The sequence below is a fragment of the Calliphora vicina genome, chromosome 4 (assembly GCF_958450345.1).
Source record: "Calliphora vicina chromosome 4, idCalVici1.1, whole genome shotgun sequence".
NCBI lineage: Eukaryota > Metazoa > Arthropoda > Insecta > Diptera > Calliphoridae > Calliphora > Calliphora vicina.
The window spans coordinates 3,925,990-3,945,290 of NC_088783.1; the positions used below are offsets into that span (position 1 = coordinate 3,925,990).

The 19,301-nt window shown below is 28.3% G+C and overlaps 1 protein-coding gene across 1 annotated transcript in view; it reads left to right on the forward strand.

Annotated features, from left to right (window-relative positions):
• The window catches only part of LOC135956699 (5-hydroxytryptamine receptor 2A-like), a 68,177-nt gene that overhangs the window by 42,454 nt on the left and 6,422 nt on the right, over positions 1–19,301 (forward strand). Inside the window, exons 2-3 of the mRNA XM_065507252.1 lie at positions 13,536–13,736; positions 14,627–15,241. Of these exons, the coding sequence (XP_065363324.1) occupies positions 13,536–13,736; positions 14,627–15,241 (816 nt within the window). The remainder of the gene's footprint in view (positions 1–13,535; positions 13,737–14,626; positions 15,242–19,301) is intronic.

Here is a 19,301-nt window from a genome sequence, read left to right on the forward strand (position 1 = left end):
TTACTTTACATGAATATGTATAGATACTCATTATCATGATGATGTTAAAGATCGCTATTACGCTGGAAGCAATAATAATTGTATTTCGCTGGAAGGCAATTAAGGAAAAATAAATAAAACAAGTCATTTCCTTGATTTTAATTACAACTTAAATGTATTACATTAAGTTTATTGAAATGTTTGAAATCTAATAAATAAATGTAATAATAAAATAAGAAAAAAACTATTTATAGAGTCGGATTTTAAATGTTTTCAGTGCAAAGTTTCGGTTTAAAGAGTGTGCCAGAAAAAACTTATACACACTATTACTACCAAAAATTATTCATGGTCCAACAAATTATTATTAATATTTTTTTAACCACGTTACCTTTTTAATATACAACTGTTCTTTCGGTCAAATTGGTCAATATGAACTTTCATAAAAACAGCAAAAGTTCTGAAGTTTTATTGTTACACTATTTCGAAAGCTAAAGAAGTCTTGAACATTGAAAAAAACTTGTATCAGAACAGCTCGTAAAGTTAAATACTTTGATTCGTTAGTGCGATGATCAAAGTTAGTGCTGTATTGAAGTCGTATAAAGTTCTAGATCGCAATTCGGTAAAGAACATAGAAGCAAAATAACTAGCGAAAAATTGAGGTAAAATTTTATAAAAAATACAGCTGTTGTGTGATGGATGATGAAACTTATGTACTGGCAGACTTTTCACAACTTCTGGGTCAAGATTTTTATGTGGCTGATGGACTAGGTAATGTTCAAGGACAATACTGGACAAAAAAACAAACAAAATTCTCAATCTTGTGTGGCAAGCCATTTGCAGTTGTGGCAAAAGAAGCCAATCATTTGTAGCAGCAGGCACGATAAACACAGAAATATATATTGAGGAGTATCCTCAAAAACGGGGTTTGACTTCACTAAAACTGCACAGAGTTCCTTCATATTTCTGGCCCGATTTGGCATCATGTCACTATTGTAAAAAGATCCTTAAGTGGTACTAAATCAATAATGTAAATTTTGTAGCACGGGAGGCAAATCCACCCAAATGGATTGGCCTGTGGAAAGGTATTAGACTCTTGTAAAAATATAATTTAAGAATACAGAAAAGGTATCCCAGGATGAATGTGAAATACATACGGAAAAAGTGGATACATTTATAAATACCGAGTAATATGCCAATATTTTAATGTTTTATGGATTTGTACAATATTTGAATAAATCTACGTATTTTTGGGAATTTTTATATGAACTTTTTTTGGCTTTCTGTTTTGTAATATATAAAAAAAAGACTTGAGGTTTCAAAAACAGAAAACAAATTTTTAAATGAAATGAGCTTAATAAAGAATCATGATTAATTTTGTACACAAATGAAGCCATGAGCAACCATTACCAATTCTTTAGAAGCCTTATTTATTACCAATTTAAGTTGTCTCGAGCACAATCCTAATATGTTATAAAGAAAACACACACACTTCATAAAAAATTATCTTACGCAATTACTGGGCGTATGAGTAATTTTAATTCATATTTAATTAACAATAATACGAACTCGTGTGCTGCAAACGAAGCAATTCCAAATATTTTCGTTTTATTTTAATTAAATGTCTTTAATTTTCAGCGCTTTTAAAATAACCCATTTCATTTAGACAGGACTACCCAAGTTTCAGTTAATTTCTGAAATGTTTATGCAGATAAATTTAATACAAACACCATCCAATTAAATAAATGTACTTCATAAAATTAATTAAATACACTGTCTACTATAGAGGAGGAAAGTGTTAGTGGGATTAAGTATTTTACTTTTACTGCTATAAAAGTGAATAAATGTCTTAGGATTTGAATAAAAAAAAAAATAAATAAATTGAAATCTGTCACGTACACCAGTGCGAAGCTATTAAATCTATTAATTGAAGTCGTAATTTATAGCAAAGGAAAAAAATGTAAAACAAAGATTGTGTGCAACAAAACATTAAAGGAAAAAAAAGCTTTTAACTAAATTTAAAAATTGATAGAAAATTTAAACATATCGCTCATTTGCTGCAACAACGTCATAACTCAAAATCCGGGTGTTTTAAACTGAGTAGTAAAAAGTCAATTATTTCTTGTATGAGAGTGTTTTTTTGTTGTAAACGTCAAAAAGAAAATTCATGTTTTCTCGCATATTTGACAAGTAAAAATTTGGGTTAAATACAGGTTGGAAAGATATTAGTATCATGATTTGTTGAGCATTTATTTAAGAAATAGTAAAATGTCATAAAACGTTCAAAGTCGTTTTTCTCGAAACTACTTTTTTTGAATTATGACGTTGTTGCAGCAAATGGGCGATATGTATGTAGTATATCGATTTGTTATATTTTAAAATGAAAAACGTTTATGAATATTTCATGTTTTGTCAAAATTTAACTACATAACATAGTAAAAAAAATTAAAAAAACCTAAGGTTTGCTTAGTCCCGGTCCACACTGTGAAACATTTGCTGCAAAACATTTTTAAATTCTCCTTTGAAACTACATTCGTGTCCACACAGTGAAGTTTTTGCTTTTCAGTTTTTGACATTTCTGTACATAACGAATATGAAGAATAAATGTGGATGACATACTCAACAAAAACTTCATGTACATGAAACAGAGTACCCTTTTCCATTCCTCTTTCCCCTTTCATCAACAAACTCAAATGTTATGCAGCAAATGTTTCACAGTATGGATGGGGACTTAAGACAATTATTTTTGGGCATTGAACAGTGTGCAAAAGCTTTAAATGGCATTTGGTTGTTTGAAATTTATCTACTTACCTTTTTGTTTTCTTCATTATTAGAACTCATGATAATAATAGGCAAAATTAGTTTCCAAAAGCATTAGAAACCTGTTCATTTTGTTCACTGTCTGAAAAACTATTCACAGAGAAATCATTCAAGCACTTAGTGCAGTCGAACACCTCAGAATATAAATGAACACTTGAACAAAAATATCAGAATTGTTCAATTAATTGTTATGAACACAAATTACTAATTAGTAAAATAATAGCAGGGCTTCTCTATAAGGGACAACATAATTTCAAATGTAAAAAAGGTTGATGAGATAGTACTACGCAACTTCATGATTTAATCGATATATTTTCAAGATTGCCTAAAATCTAAATTTAATCCAATGATAAACAACTTTAATTTGTGACTTTATTTTTTTTCATTTTAAGAGCTACTTTTTAATTGCATTTTGTATGCACTTTTTGGAGCATATTTTTGGTAGCTCTTATAATGATACAGTGATGAATAGAGCCAAGGTTTTGTATTGGACAAAAATATTGATTAATGTATGTTATGGAAATCAATTTGAAAACGAATAAATTTGGCTTGAAATCGATTGAAATTCATCAGACCTTTCCAAATCGACTGTTTTGAATTCAATCGATTTTCATCACATATCTGTATTAGAGTGTTCCTTAGAATTAAATTTTTTGAAATGTTGATACGGTACCCGCTGAAAATTTTCGTAATGACTTAAATTCCACCAAAATTTTTTTTATATTTTTCTTATGCTTCATCAAAATCGGCTCAAAAATATATAACATTTCGCTATATTTAAATTATAAATTCCTAATATTGAAAAATTTGACCTTTGACCTTCTCGATTTAAGGGTTGACGTTTTCCGATTTTAGTAAAACTTTCAGACTATATTTAAAATTACCTGGAGTACAATATTCTGAATAGATTTTACATAAAATTAATAACAGTAAGGAAATTGGGCTCATTCGCCAAAATATGGCTAAATAATTAGATTTTCTCGAAAATTTTCAAATTTAAATCGTAGGTACGGAAAAACTATAGGAGGTATTGACATACTTTTTTCACATTTTTATTCCCTATTATGTTGTTAACAAATCCCCATGTGATGATCGAAAAATTCTGAATTTTGTTTTACAAAATTTTTAAAAATTTGAAATTGGAGATTTGAAACTGCCGTTAAAAAAAATATTTACTTTTGTTATACCCGCGAATAGGTTAACTGTATCCTATGAAGATAAAAACTCATATAGAAGTAAATAAGGATATATTTTAAGTAAGAATAAACTTTTGTTTTAATATTTCTCAAAATATGTTAATTTTGTTCCTACATTTCTTGTTCTAGTGGCCTGATACACATTAATGGCCTGGCGATTTTTTAATAATTTTAAAATTTTTTAACCAATTTTTGTTTTTTATATCTTATTGGAACGACAATTACGTACACATTTCGATTATTTTAAATTAAATAGCAAAAGTAATTATTTAATGGTAAAATTTTTAAAAAAAAATCTGAAAAAAGTGCATTTTTCCCCTTGTAAATGCACCTAAAAACTAAATCGAAAGGCGGCACGGGTTGCCCTTCTTAAAAATTGAAATTTTTCAGCGGGTACCGTATCAACATTTCAAAAAATTTAATTCTAAGGGACACTCTAATCTGTATACAAGAAAGGGTATTTTTTAAAACTTGGTCTATACGCCCCTTTAAGGTTATACAAATAAATATTTAAAAATAATAACTCAAATACAAGTGACTATGCAAATCTCGCAACCCTAAGGTCAGCAGCATACATAGCACATATGCAACTACCTAAGTATTATTAAAAAATTTACATATAAAACTACTAAAACTGCAACACAAAAAGAAAACCCAGAAGAAAAACAATGTTGAACTTAGACACAAATTTAAAGTTTTTATGAATGACAAAGTTCCAACCCAAAAAAAAACATGCAAACATTTTAGCAAACAACTGGTGCAAGCAGTAATTATTTGAAGCTTCATTAAACAAACACACAGGGTGAACGAGAATACCGTAAACACTTCTTAATATGAATGCATATTATGCGTTCGCTATAACTAGTTCAGCTAAAATTGAGTGGAATGAGTTCGCTTTCATATTTGTCACTGTATTATAAAGTGGATCCAAAACTGATTTTCTCAAAATCACTTAAAATATTGTCCAAAAAATTATGTTAAAAATATCCCTGTAAAAATTTTACACATTTTGGGAAACACTTAGGAAAATCTAAATGAGCACTTTGTTTTCTAGCTTACAATTGATTATTTATTTTCATACTGCTCCTCCGACATGCTTATTTTCGAAATGAAGCTCAAATTTGTACTGCAAAATTAGCTACACACTCAAAAAATACGGATTCTGAACGCCATATAAAATAGGTTTACGCTACAGTTCACATGTTTGGTCAAATATTTTTTAAACTGTGGACACACACAATAAAATACAAAGAAGCATTCATCATATTCACCACTGAACCTCACACTAAATTATGCACAAAGAAATCTATATATGCAAAGTTAGTTTCCGGCACATTCTACATTAAGTTGGTTTCTTTTGGTTGTTCACACATGGCATATTAAAAAATAGTTGAGGAAACATGAAATGAGCCATGTTAAACTCAAGGTTTTTTCATACAAATGCACGAGTATGTGGACAATTTTTATCTCTTGTTTGTGAAAGGGAAAATCTTTTTCAAAAAAAAAAAAAAAAGTAGAACGAGATGAAATCTAAGTACAAATGCAATGCAATAAAGTACACCGGTCGAAATTATTTAGACTTTCATTAATTTTAAAACGCAACAGTTGTAACAGATCTTAATTACTGAACTATTAAATTGAGTTACTCAAGGTTTCCAAAAAAAAATTTGATCTTTGCTACGGAAGTATGCGATTCTCGCTCGGTCAATGATTCTTAACTCAGCGACAGCTGTATCAACCGGAATTCTTTTTCTCCAGGTAAGAACTTTCAACAACTGAACGGAAACTCGCAAATCTTATTTTGAACGTTTTTCCCACCAAGACATTGTACTATATGGCCAAATTTTCAATATTAGAAAAAACCATAGATACAAATAATGAAAGTGGACAACAGAACAAATAAAATGCTGATAATATATCTGTGGGCTTTTGACAAAGCAACTTAAGTGTAAGTTGTGTGTTCAACAAATTTTGAATTGATTGATAATTATGTTATCCTTAAAGAATTTCAAGAGCCTTGTATAATTCTTTGATAAATAATAAAGTTCTTCAAGGACAAATAATATAATTAATAAATTATTAATTAATCATTAATTTTTTTCCAAAATCCGCCTTAAATCCCCTCATCAAAATATTAGATTTGAGTAAAAATGGACGGTCCACGCCCCCTTTTTGTAGTGGGCCTCACATTTTTACTCTAACCTAATAATTTGACTCCATACCAGATTTAGTGAGGCTTGTTTGTCGGAAAATACTTTTTGCCGCTACTTGGGGTTTTTCGGAAATAGTGCATTGTAACGTTAGCATTTTTTAAGTGTATTCTCTCTTTAGACGAAAAACATTGTTTGTTTGTGTAATTTTACAGCAATTACATCTTTCATTCCACCCACCAACATGTTTAAAAACTTTATATGCTTTTTTTTATTTATCAAACATTTTTAAAGCTCCTGGTAATTTAAATTCAGAACAGTATCTAGTACACTCTCAATATTTGCATAATACTAGAAATGTATGAAATTTAGCAATAAATTTAAATTACTATTTTTGTCATGATTTTTCATTACCTAATTGTCCAGATTACAAAGTTCAGAGAAACATATTGTGGCTACATATTCAATATTTCTTAATAATTTTCACTCATATATTGTATATGGGGGATTTCATGTCAAGTGAACCATCTTTTAAAATGGATATCTTCCGATCGGGTTGATATTTGCACCAATGTTAGACCTATTGGATCGTAATTCAGACACAATTTTTTAACAAGATTGGTCAGGAAATTTTACATTTTGGCCCATGTAACTTATTACCTATTGTTCTCAGCAAAATGTGTGCCGGAATGGAATTCTGTGACAGGCCTGTTTGTTTAATTTTTTTTCGAAATCAAAAACTTTTTTGACGTTTTTTTTTTTTCAAAATGAGCCCTTTTTTCTTAAAATAAAGCTTAGATGTTTTCCTTGAAGACCTATTTGGTCGCTTAGTAGGATGCGAATTCGATATCTATCAAAATAAAGGTTTTGTAACTCAAAAAATAAATTTTTTGACTTTTTTTGCAAAATAAAAAACTTTATTTAGTTATTAATTATTGTAATATTTTAAAATAAATCCTCAAAACTTTGTAAGTAATTATTTTATAAAGGTTTCAATGAAAATATTAATATTAATAATAAAATATTAATAATAATTATAAAATTAATCAGTTAATGTAAAACCTTTCTGTGCAGTTTTTCACAGATTATTTTAACACCAGTGCTTATAATAATATTATATACAGGTATCCAATTATACCAACCAATAAAAAAGATGTGGGGTATATTGATTTTGTCATCAAAACATCCAAATATTGGTCGTAGAACCACAAATTATATATATTCTGAGTTCTAGATATGTCCGACCGTCAGTCTGTCTTTTGAAAACACGATTGGGCCCAAACAAAAGGAGCTAGTAGACTGACATTTGCCTCAAATACTCTATGTTGATAAGGTTTATTTGGTGTTGACAATGACCAATATCGTTTTATGATTTCACCTAGCCTCCATACAAATGTCCACGTGGAATACTAGTTGAGCAGCCATAAATATGTTGATTATGCGGCAATCCTAATCAAATTTTGCACAAATTATTTCTATGTACTCTAAAATTATACTGTAAAGTATTGCAAAAATTGGGTAACATATGTTCCTAGTCCTCATACAAGATCCCCCTCAGTAAATGACTTGAACATTTATATTGCGATGAAATTGGACATAAACAACCTAAATCTTTCTACCAACTTTTGTGAGGATCGGTTCATAATTGATCCTATCCGCCATATAACCTCTATATCAGAAAAATTTTTTATTTTGAGATGTTGATGACAGCCGAATATAACACTCTTAGGCCGGGTAACTTATCAAAATTTTAAACATAGTTAAGGCATAATCAATGTTTAAATATATTTTTTTCATACAAAAAATTATTTTAAACATTAACTATGTTAACTATGTTTAAAATTTTTATAAGTTACCCGGCCTTACTTGTTTTATATTGTACTTTTTCTATTAAAGCAGACATATGCTTAAAGTTTGAAAATTACATACATACATTAAATGTTTACTGAATGTTTGTGTACTGTAGCTTTTTCAGTAATTTTTTTATTCGTTTAAATAAGTTCTCATGTAGATATTTATTGTTATAATGTTCTGTGTAACTTATCTGCATTCATTACTTACAATACTCCTATGTTAAGTTCTAAGAAAATGTAATACAATTTAGCATAAATAGAAAGAGAAACAAACATTCATTCACACATACATACATAATTTGCAGTAATACAAATATTTAATTTGCTTAAAGGAAAATGCCCACACAGATTAACAAACACACAGGCATACAAATAGAATGAAGAAAGTTGAAACTTAAAGAAGATAAATAAAAAGTTTGATACCTTAAAGTCGGTAAGAATGAAACGAATGAAATTTTATGTTATAAAATTAAGTCCGAAAATAAACAATTGAAAAATTATAAGCTCTAGTTTATATTTGTCAAATAAATTATTATTTGCTTTGAGATAATTCTTCGTAACCGATTGAAATTATCACACAGAGAAAACAGATTCGTGCTAGCAACCGAATTTGTTGCCAATCGAATGGTTCTATCTTAGTGACCGAATTTTACAGTTACGACTACAATATTTTGGAAGAGGTAACTAAAGTTTGGTTGCTTCAACTGAAATTCTTCTTTATCAACTGACTTTCAGTTGTTAGAACTGACAAATTCTATGTGTGCAACCGAATCATTCGATTGGCAACAAATTCGGTTGCTAGCACGAATCTGTTTTCTCTGTGTGATAATTAAAACGAAAATTTTGGGGCCTAAGGTTGAATGTAACTTATTGTTGAACGATTCGGAACTATAATTGAGGAGCCGCAGAACAAAAGGTACTTTTTCGCATCTTTTCAAAAATTGTTTTTTTGGTATTTTTTATAATATTTGGTTTGAAATCTTCTAGAAACAATCAAGTCAGAAAAATTTGAAATGTGCGAAAAAGTACCTTTTGTTCTGCGGCTCATCAATTCGGTTTTGCGTTGCAGGAATATTGAATTAGTTGTTTGGTTATCAACACGCAGAGAAAAAACATGGTTCGACAACTATACTATGGTCTTTGCAACAATATATTTTTGTAGTAAACATATAATTGTTGGTTTAATTTAATTTCAACAATATTTTTGTTACTGTATTTTCGTTTATATTTTTATATTTTCATCGCAATTCTTTATAAATATGAATATTGTTCACCGAATCATAATTATTTTTCGAACAACTAAATAATGATAAATAGTTAAACATTAATATTATGTGCAACCATTAAATGTTAAGTTTCTAAACGCGTAGTCAGATGCAAACAAAGTATGTTTACTTTTAATTGTGTTTCGGTGTTTTTCCAAGCTATGCTAATTTTACAAGTACATTTTGAGTGTCTGCAATTCTCATTCGCTCTATAGTTTTATTAGTATAAAATCTTTAATTTTCCTAGAGCGAATAACAATAAATTTCAGTGTATTTATCAATAATATTTTATTTCGGAATTTAGTACCGTAAAACTAAAACCTATTAAAATAAAATTTTGTATTTCCAAAAATAAATTTTAATAACAATATGATTACTTTGGATCATAATATGATTTCATTTGATCATAATATGATTTAATTGGTTCATAAATATGATAACTTTGGGTCATATTATGATTGATTTTTATCATAATTTGATTATATTTTATGATACTAATATTTTGATATTTTATGATACTAATAATTATCATAATATGTTTGGACTACAATCATAAATCTATTTGGACCCAGATAACACACCAGATTTAGATAGTAAGTAATTAACCAGGAATCTGTTTATCTTGGCACTTATGACTGGTCGTACGCATAGAATGTGAAAAGTCGTTTCCTCCCTTTCCTAACAGATCCTAGATTTTCGTATTACAGCTGAATAATATGGATAGGTTGTTGTGGTGCACCGCGGTGTGGGTGCAGGATATAGTATGATGACAATCACAAAGAACAGCTCGAGTGAACTGTAAAAAAAAACAAATTTAAAATACTTCTTAATGAATCGCCCATTACAATGAATATCCTTGACATCATAAATTGTGTTATACCTATAGGCCTACTTCACAGTTTAGTGTGTTATTTGTTATATTTCAAACATTTCGTTTTGGTGTCTACATTAAAGATTTTTAATCTTTCGTATTATTTATTCAACAGTTTTGTTTATTTCATACTTGTATTTGCACATCTTTATATTTGTATCTCCATGGTCATTGGGAAAACAAGAAAACAAATTTTATAATTTAAGCCCCCCGGTGAAATCTACAAAATTTATTTCATTCTACATTGTTATTTTTATTATCATTTTTGGTTTTGTTAATCCAAAAATTTTAGATCATAAATTATATGAATGTATTTGAAATATTTCGCTAACAATAGACACTGCATAAGTCCCCAGGCAATGGGCATTTTATGGAAATTAATGAAATTTAAGCACAATAACAGCAAGCAGATTTTATAAACTTAAAGTGGTTTATGTTAGTAAATTATGAAAGCAAATTTTACAATTTAGGAGGTATCTGATGAAAATTTAATTTAATATGTAGAAAATATCTGCTTTGGGTGAACATTCATTGACAGTTGTTTTTTATTTCATGCACAAACGTATATATAAACGATTTGTATATTTTTTTTGGGTTCCACTAATAAATTGTGCAATATTTTTTTACATAGAATCATTAAAATGGTATTTGATGGATTGTGTGGCTTGATTAATGTGTTTAACGAGTATACAATTGTAGTTCATGTGTGATAAATATATGTATGTATGTGCCATAGGGTGGCTCTTATTTTGCACTTTTTAGATTTCAAGGCCTAAAATAAAAAAAATTTTTTGATATTTTTGATTATGTGAAAATTAGAATTTTGATATACATCTAAATATACTTCGAAAGTTTTACTAAAACCGGACAATGTTAACTTAAATGAAGGTAAAAAGTAAAATTTAGCAATAGTTGGAATTTTTAAATGAATGATAGCGAAATATTATACATATATTTTTATGCCAATTTTAAATATACTAAGGTCTTAGATTTACAATCACTTTGGGTCTAAATGACCATCAACTTTTAAAATCATAAAATCCCAGTCGAATTGAGGTTCATTTTGACCCGTATTACTCTTAAGGGTTCATTTCAATTGTTGTACTGTTATTGTAAATCTAAGACCTTAAGGTATATTTTTCTCAATTTTCATTACAATAGGCACAAAAATATATAATAATCGCTATCATCCATTTAGAAATTCCAAATATTGTAAAATTTTAGTTTTGACCTTCACGATTTAAGGGTTAACACTGTCCAGTTTTAGTAAAACTTTCAGAGTATATTTCGATAGTTTAGTAGAGGTTTTACATAAAATTCATAACAGTAAGGAAATTGGTATCATTCTCCAAAATATGGCCAACAAATTAGTTTTTCTCGAAAATCGCCAAATTTATATCGCAGGTACGGAAAAACTGTAGGAGGTATTAACATCATTCTTTTCATATTTTTATTCCTTGTTATGGCGCAATACATTAATGCCCAGTTTTTGACTTGTTATTTAAATACGTATTTAATTAATTTTTACTTAAAATTAAGTTGTATTTAAATACAGTTTGAGTTTTTCAGTGCTACATAATTTGTCTTATTTAAATAAGATAAAAGTATGGTAGCACTACTAAACATGAAAAATTTATCGATAGTTTTGTTTAAAACAGCTGTTCAACCAAATCAAAAATTGATACATTTTGCCCAATAAGAAATAAAAGTTTGCTAAACAAAAAATTAATGGTAGGAAAATGTACGAAATAAGCTCCAATTGCCCCGCATCGGAATTGTAGTTTTTGCAAGACGCTGTTTTTGGCAAGACGCCGTTTTTTTGTTTTTTCTTCATAACTATAGAGTGAAAAAAAAACCAAACAACAAAAGTCAGCTGTCAAAAACATATGGTAGTTTATGAAACTTAAATAGAATTTAAATGGCCAAAGTTGGCCATTTAAGTATCATTTAAAAAAGCACTGAGAAACTCATTTTCGTATTTAAATAGAACTTAAATATAATTCATATTTAAATACGAAGTCAAAAACTGGCTCTAAGACTTTTCAGACGTCAGTTTTTTCGAATTCCCTTTTGAGAATCTTCCAAAAAATCATAAATATTTACACAGTGATTTTTTACATGAAATTATGTTTGTCTTGTTTTTGACATTTAATTGTTGATTCTCATTAGTTGTTTATTTGTAATATTTTTTTTAAACGAAAACATCTTATTTGATTTTGGAAAATAAATTGGAAAAATTTTTAAAATGTTTTTTAAAATTAAATTCAAAATGTGTGATGTAATATTTGAAAAAATGTTTGATTTAACTTAAAAAAAAATTCTCTTTTAATATAAATGATGTTTTCACTTCAACAAACGAAAAATTATAAAACATAATAAGAAGAATACGAATGAGTGTAAAGAGGAATGTCAAAAAGAAACATGAAAAACCGAAATCATGTATGTTTTCTTACCCCCACCAATCATCGACAAACATGAAAACAGACGTCTGGGCAAACATGAAAAAAAATCATCATGTAAATTGCGTGTACGTTCTCAATAAATTCCAATGTGATGATAAAAAACTTCAGAAATTTGTTTAACAAAATTTTAAAAAATTTGAAAATTTAATTCTAATTCTTAACTCCTATACATGAACGTATGGAAATATTTTAAGTAAAAAGTTTTTAATAACTTTAACATTTTTTAACCAATTTTTTTATTTTATATCTCATTACAACGACAATTACGCACACATTTCGATTATTTTATATTAAATTGCAAAAGTAATTATTTAACCACATTTTTACAAAAACTGAAAAAATAGCATTTTTTCCCTTGTAAATTTTCTCACGAACTTTAACCCTCGTGCGGCACGCCAATTTTTAACCGATCGAACTCAAACTGTCTTTCGTTTTTGAAAATCGAAAATAAAAAAATAAGGTCCACCTTAGTATGCATACATTTTTTTTGATATCAAATTGTAATCTTTAAACTTTGACAGAAAATGTTTATATTTTACATTTGAAAATCTATATCCAAAAACTAATTGTATTTTTTTCATTGTTTAATTTTCAAAATTGTTTAAAAAAATTGCTACTCAACTAAAATGTGCAACTTCTAAACGCTACCTTAAAATTGTTGGGATTCAATTATTAGATGACAGAGACTAATTTTGGAACTTGGGAGCCACCCTTATGTACATATAAGTTAAGAATAATATGTTGCCCTTTATTTAAGTATTCCGTACCAAAGTGTTCCTATAAATTCTATATGTAAAAATAGTTGAACAAACATATTTGTGTTTTTATCAAAGTTAGCATTTTATAACTACAACACTATCAATTCATATATTTCCCCTCTCTTATGCCATTAGTAATTTCTACATGTGTAATTTGTGTGATTTTTCTATTATTTTATTTTAGCTGCCTCTGTAGCTGTTTCATCGTGGACTTTGGTGGCAATATCATGTGAACGTTATTATGCCATTTGTCATCCACTACGCTCAAGGACGTGGCAGACTATAAATCATGCATATAAAATAATTGGTTGCATTTGGTTTGGCAGCATCATTTGTATGGCACCAATAGCCATTTTCAGTCAATTGATACCGACAAGTCGTCAGGGTAAGTAAACAAGAGTGCTCGTTGGTTTTGTTATGAATATAATTATATGTTATTTGCTTTATTAGTTTACTCTTAATCCAGAGTGCAACTCCTAGAAATGAATTTATATATTTTTTTGGATTGAAAAGGGTTTGAAATTCAATAATAATTTGATGAAACAGCAGTCTTTTCGAAGTGAAAACATAAACAACCAAAGAATTTTCCATTTTTCATAATTTTTTCAAAGTTCAGAACTTCTGCCTAAGTGCAAGCTGAAATGTGAAAGAAAGCAAGTAGAATTTAAAAAAAATACTTCATATTATGATAATCATTCCCATCGTATTGTGGTGTACCACCACCATCCATTAACATGACAATGAATATGAACTGCAATAATTTGTGCAAATTTTCTCAAGTTTTGTCATTGAGTTTCACAAACAAAAATACGTAACTAGTAGGTACATTTATACATACTCGTACAATAAAAACTCATCAATAATCATTTGAATTATTGTCAGATAAAACTTTATGGGAAAACGCAAAAGAGCATGACACAAACAAACATGAAAATTTAAATTGCTTTTCTGCGAATATGTTAGCAAATGCACGCTCATATATTAAATAACACTGTGTTACAAAATAGCTAAATTTTTCATACACTTGAAATATTACCTAGTATTTATGGTGCTTTTTAAAATTTCTGAGTCTTACTCAAACTGTTGAATTATTCTGACAGACTAAATGTTTTGAGGGGAGTTCTAGAATTTCTAAGTAGTTAGTTTTAATGTAAACTTAAATCTAAAGTCATTTATTTATTCTTTAAAAAAGTTATTTCGTTAAAAATTTTTAATATAATTTAATGATTTTTATTAAATTATTTATGTCACTATTTGTTGCATCTGCTATTTCAGGTCTACGAAAATGTCGCGAACAGTGGCCAGAAGAAGCTGTTGGCTACGAACGTTTCTACAATATATTTTTGGATCTCGTGTTACTGGTGCTCCCTTTGGCCATATTGTGTGTTGCGTACATCCTAATAACACGCACATTGTATTTGGGAATCAAGGATGAGAAAGCACTTATATTTGGTAATAAAAACAATAATATGAGCCATGGTGCAGCAGGAGATGCAAAAGTCTACACACAAGTTGAAGCTGAAATGAAAACACCAACCGTCTTTAATTTAAACATGTCATTTCGTTATCAAACACGTAAAGGTGCCAGCAGTGCGTTGACAGGATCAGGTGGTTGTGTCAATAATGGCGATACATTGCAAATGGCCAAATCAGCAGCAACTAATGGTAGAGAAACGAAATATTTTACGAGCAGCAGTACAGGTGCAGAAAATAAATATTCCGCAATGGGTTCCATTGCACCATCAGCAGCGGGATCAGTCTATGGCCGGAGAGGAATGTGTTTAAATACAACAGCAAATAGTCAAGCGGAAACGGAAATTTCATTTAAAGAAACAAAAGAGCAAAGTAATAATCTACAAGCACCGTCATCTTTGCGTCAGGACTACAATGGTATGTATGCATTTTTGTTTCCTTTTTATTTTGTGTAATCTAAAGAAAGAGCTGAAAGCTAAATAAAAATATAGGAAAGTTTAGAAAAGTTTAGTTGTTCTCAAATATTTGTTTAAATAATTATAAAATTAAATTATAATTTAATCAAAGCTTTGTTTATATTGTTAGATTTTTACCTTTTAAAAACGGTGTTTTATTTCCTTTTAATAAACGAGATACTTTTGATTGCAAATAAAAGCTGTTTAGTACACAGAAAAAACTTTTTCTTAAACCGTTTCAATTCAAATATTTGTCACATATTGAACTGGTTTCAATTATCTCATAATTGAATCAAGTATTCATGTGCTCAAAAACAAAATTTTCTGATATTTTCTATTGAATTTTGAGTTTTGAATTTGATAATTTTGATATTTGAATATACAATTTTCGTTACACGCAGAGAAAAAATATAATTGGGCATGGTTACTGTAACCATTTATATAGTGTTACAAGTCACAGTAACCATTTACATGATTGTGGTAACCATAATATGGTTAACTTACGATTCACATGATTGTATCAACCATATATATGGTTACAGTAAACAAATATATGTTTGTGGCAACCATATTTATGATGAATAATTTTATCATAATATGTTGTTCTCAGATTATGATAAGCCTTATGCCGAGAGCACCATAATATGATAAGTCCTTCATCATATACATGGTTGTCACAAACATATATATGTTTACTGTAACCATATATATGGTTGAGACAATCATGTGAATCGTAAGTTAACCATATTATGGTTACCACAATCATGTAAATGGTTACTGTGACTATAATATAGTTAAAAAACTTGTAACAATATTGAAATGGTTACAGTAACCATGCCCAACTATATTTTTTCTCTGCGTGTATTGGTTGAACTTCAAATACAAAAATTATTGAATAGATAATTTTTGTAATTGAAAATTTGTAACAACTCTTTATTTATTTAAATTTATACAACAGTTTAACTAGTCACTATTTTAATACACTCACTTTGTAATGTACAAGAATACACTGGTAATGCAGTTGATGTTTACTCTAACAGCGCCTATGATAAACTCAACTAACTGCAACTTGCTGTGACTATATACATTCTAGAAGCTACATGAATTATCTAACGGACAAAACTAGAATTGTTCACTTCCAGAGCTTTCGGCAGCCTTAATGTTCCTGTTAGTGGCTTTGACAGTTAATGTATCTACTAGGGTATTCGAATTATTCGATTTTTATCTTGTTCGAATAAAACGAATAATTCGAATAAGAGATTTAACTTGTTCGAATAATTCGATCACAAGTTTAAAATTAATCGAATTATTCGAATAATTTAAATTTTTTTTAAAAAGTAAAGAATGAATTTTTGATGTCGGTTTTTTAATATTTTATTGTTAAAGAAAAACAAAAAATAACGTAAAAGTTAACAATTCAAGTATTGATAATGTTAAAAAACATTCGAAAACAAAGTCCATCATTAAATTTTCAAAAGAAATATTCTGATCAGTCTAAGTCCCGAACAATCTACAAAAGAATTGACTAGCAAAACCTTTAGTTTCCGTTTTGGAGCTATGCTTTAAAAAATTTGAGCTAGTTGGACATGATCCTGAATTCAAATACAATATAAACGTATTAAGAACTCTTTTACGTCGTTCATTAATTCGGGTTTTAAATTGAATAAATAATTCTTTAGTAAATTAATTATTGACTTAAACGTATTAAGAACTTTTTTATGTCGTTCATTAATTCGGGTTTTAAATTGAATAACTAATTCTTTAGTAAATTAATTATTGACTTTATCTAAATTATTTATAACAAATTGTATTATACATCAAGCTCTATCAACGTTGCCGAATCTTTGCTTAATAATGTAGTCTTTGGGGAATTACACAATAAAGGGAATATGTCCAAAGTTTGATATCATTGTCAGAGATTGACGCATTTACAAATACTCAAAATATTTATTACCATGTTAGACAAAGATGTTCAACGATGTTCAAAATCATGTATAAGATGAACTCCATGCTTTTCTTGTAACAAAACGTTAGTTTGCAATATTTGTGTTTATCATTCGATTTATTAAATATTTTGCAACACTTACGTACGCGGTTAATAACACCACTTACAATATATTTTAAGATCATGGCCTTCATCTATTTCAATGTAATCATTACAAATGTCATCCTCAATATCACTTTCGACGATCGTTTCAAAATCACAATCTCCATCACATTCAACTCCACTTAAAATTTTGATTATTAATTGCGATTCTTCTAATATTTCGCCAGCTAAATAACAAATATTTTATTCCGTACCTTTTATTTTCATTGGTCCTAAGTCCTAAGTTAAAAATTTTAAAATATTTGTTTTTAGAATTGTAACTTCTTGCAGTAATATTTGTATATTTATGGAAGGAGCTATCGTAACACTCATTTACAGTGATCGAAAGTCCCTTTGTCTTTAGTTATTTGTCGAATTTCAGAAACAATACAATTTTTGTGAGTCATTATTACTTATTTGAATTTGAAATTATGAAAAATTTTAAGCAATTTATTCGTTTTGTGGCCATTTTTAAAATGTTCGAATAATTAAAAATTATTCGATTAATCGAACGATCATTAGTCGAATGAATACCCTAGTATCTACTTATGCCAATGTATACAAAAGTTGTTGGATGTAGAGAGCCGTGTTAAAATCGTTTAATTCGAATCGATTGTGCAATTTCGTAACAATATACAAATCCGAAAATATAAATTATCTCTCCGTTTTGGAATGGAATTTACCTATTTATTATATAGAATATATGTATGTGTATCATCTCTGTAATTTGTTTGTATAGTTATGTACTCTATTTAATAATTGTTTTTTGAACATCACAATTAATTTTCTTTTGCATTGATAACTAATTGCTGGATATCTAAAACAACTAAGAGATAAAACAACTAAATTGTCGAAGCATGTTAAAATAATTCTTGCATACCAACATTCAATTAATCTTTCACTGACAATTCAACCATAAATAATTTCAACAACAAAAGAACATAGCGGCAAATGAAATCGCATTTAAATCTGATTTTCAATTCACAACTAAAAATTCGAATGTAATTGGTTTAAATTAAAGATGGGTTAAGAATGTTAAAGTTATGAACATTTAGTATATCTTTGCTAAAGTTTACGGTGGTAATTAGTTTAGTTTCATCAAAGGGTTTTTCTATTTGTCAACAGATTAAATCATTTTTAATGAAACAGAAAATTTGTATAAATAATTTAATACTAGCAATACATTGCGAATTTTAAACACAAGGATTTAAATTAGTGAAAATATAAACTTTTATGGATTCAATTTAAAGAAAGTATGTTTTCCAATATTCAATTTATTTACTAGTATTTTTTTTATTTAAATAAAATTTTAATTTCGAAAATGTTTAGTGCCTCGTTAAACAATAACTGCATCAAATAAATGAAAGTTAATTTTCGTTTTAAAGATATACAAATCAATGACTTAATGAACTTTATATGCAAAATACACTAAGACCCCGTGCTTCGCTATTAAAATTTAGCTCGATTCGACTGGCGTCGTTATGATTTCGAATATAAGTCGCTACTAACAACATGTATTGTTCTCTGTAAGTCAAACTTAAATGTAAAGAGTTTTGATATTTCATTTATTTCTTTGTAAAACCTGGATTTTCCATTTAATAATGTTAGCTAAGTTTATATTTAGCATATCGGAAATTACTTTTATTTTCCTTTTACAAATATGGACTTTTTTGTTAAAAAATATTAACTCCGTTCGCCATTAACGACGCAAATCGGGGTCATAGTGTATAGAGAAAGAAATGTTGACATGGTTGTGTAACCAACTAAAAATGGAACGACAATAAAATGAAATAAATAAAGATAACAAATGATGTCAGTAGAATGTTGTAGAACAAAACATTTAAGCAATGCAAATGTAAAGAAAACTATAGTTAAAGGATTATTCTATACGGGATTACAAAGTAGTATTCGAGATTTGTTTTCTACTTTTTTTATT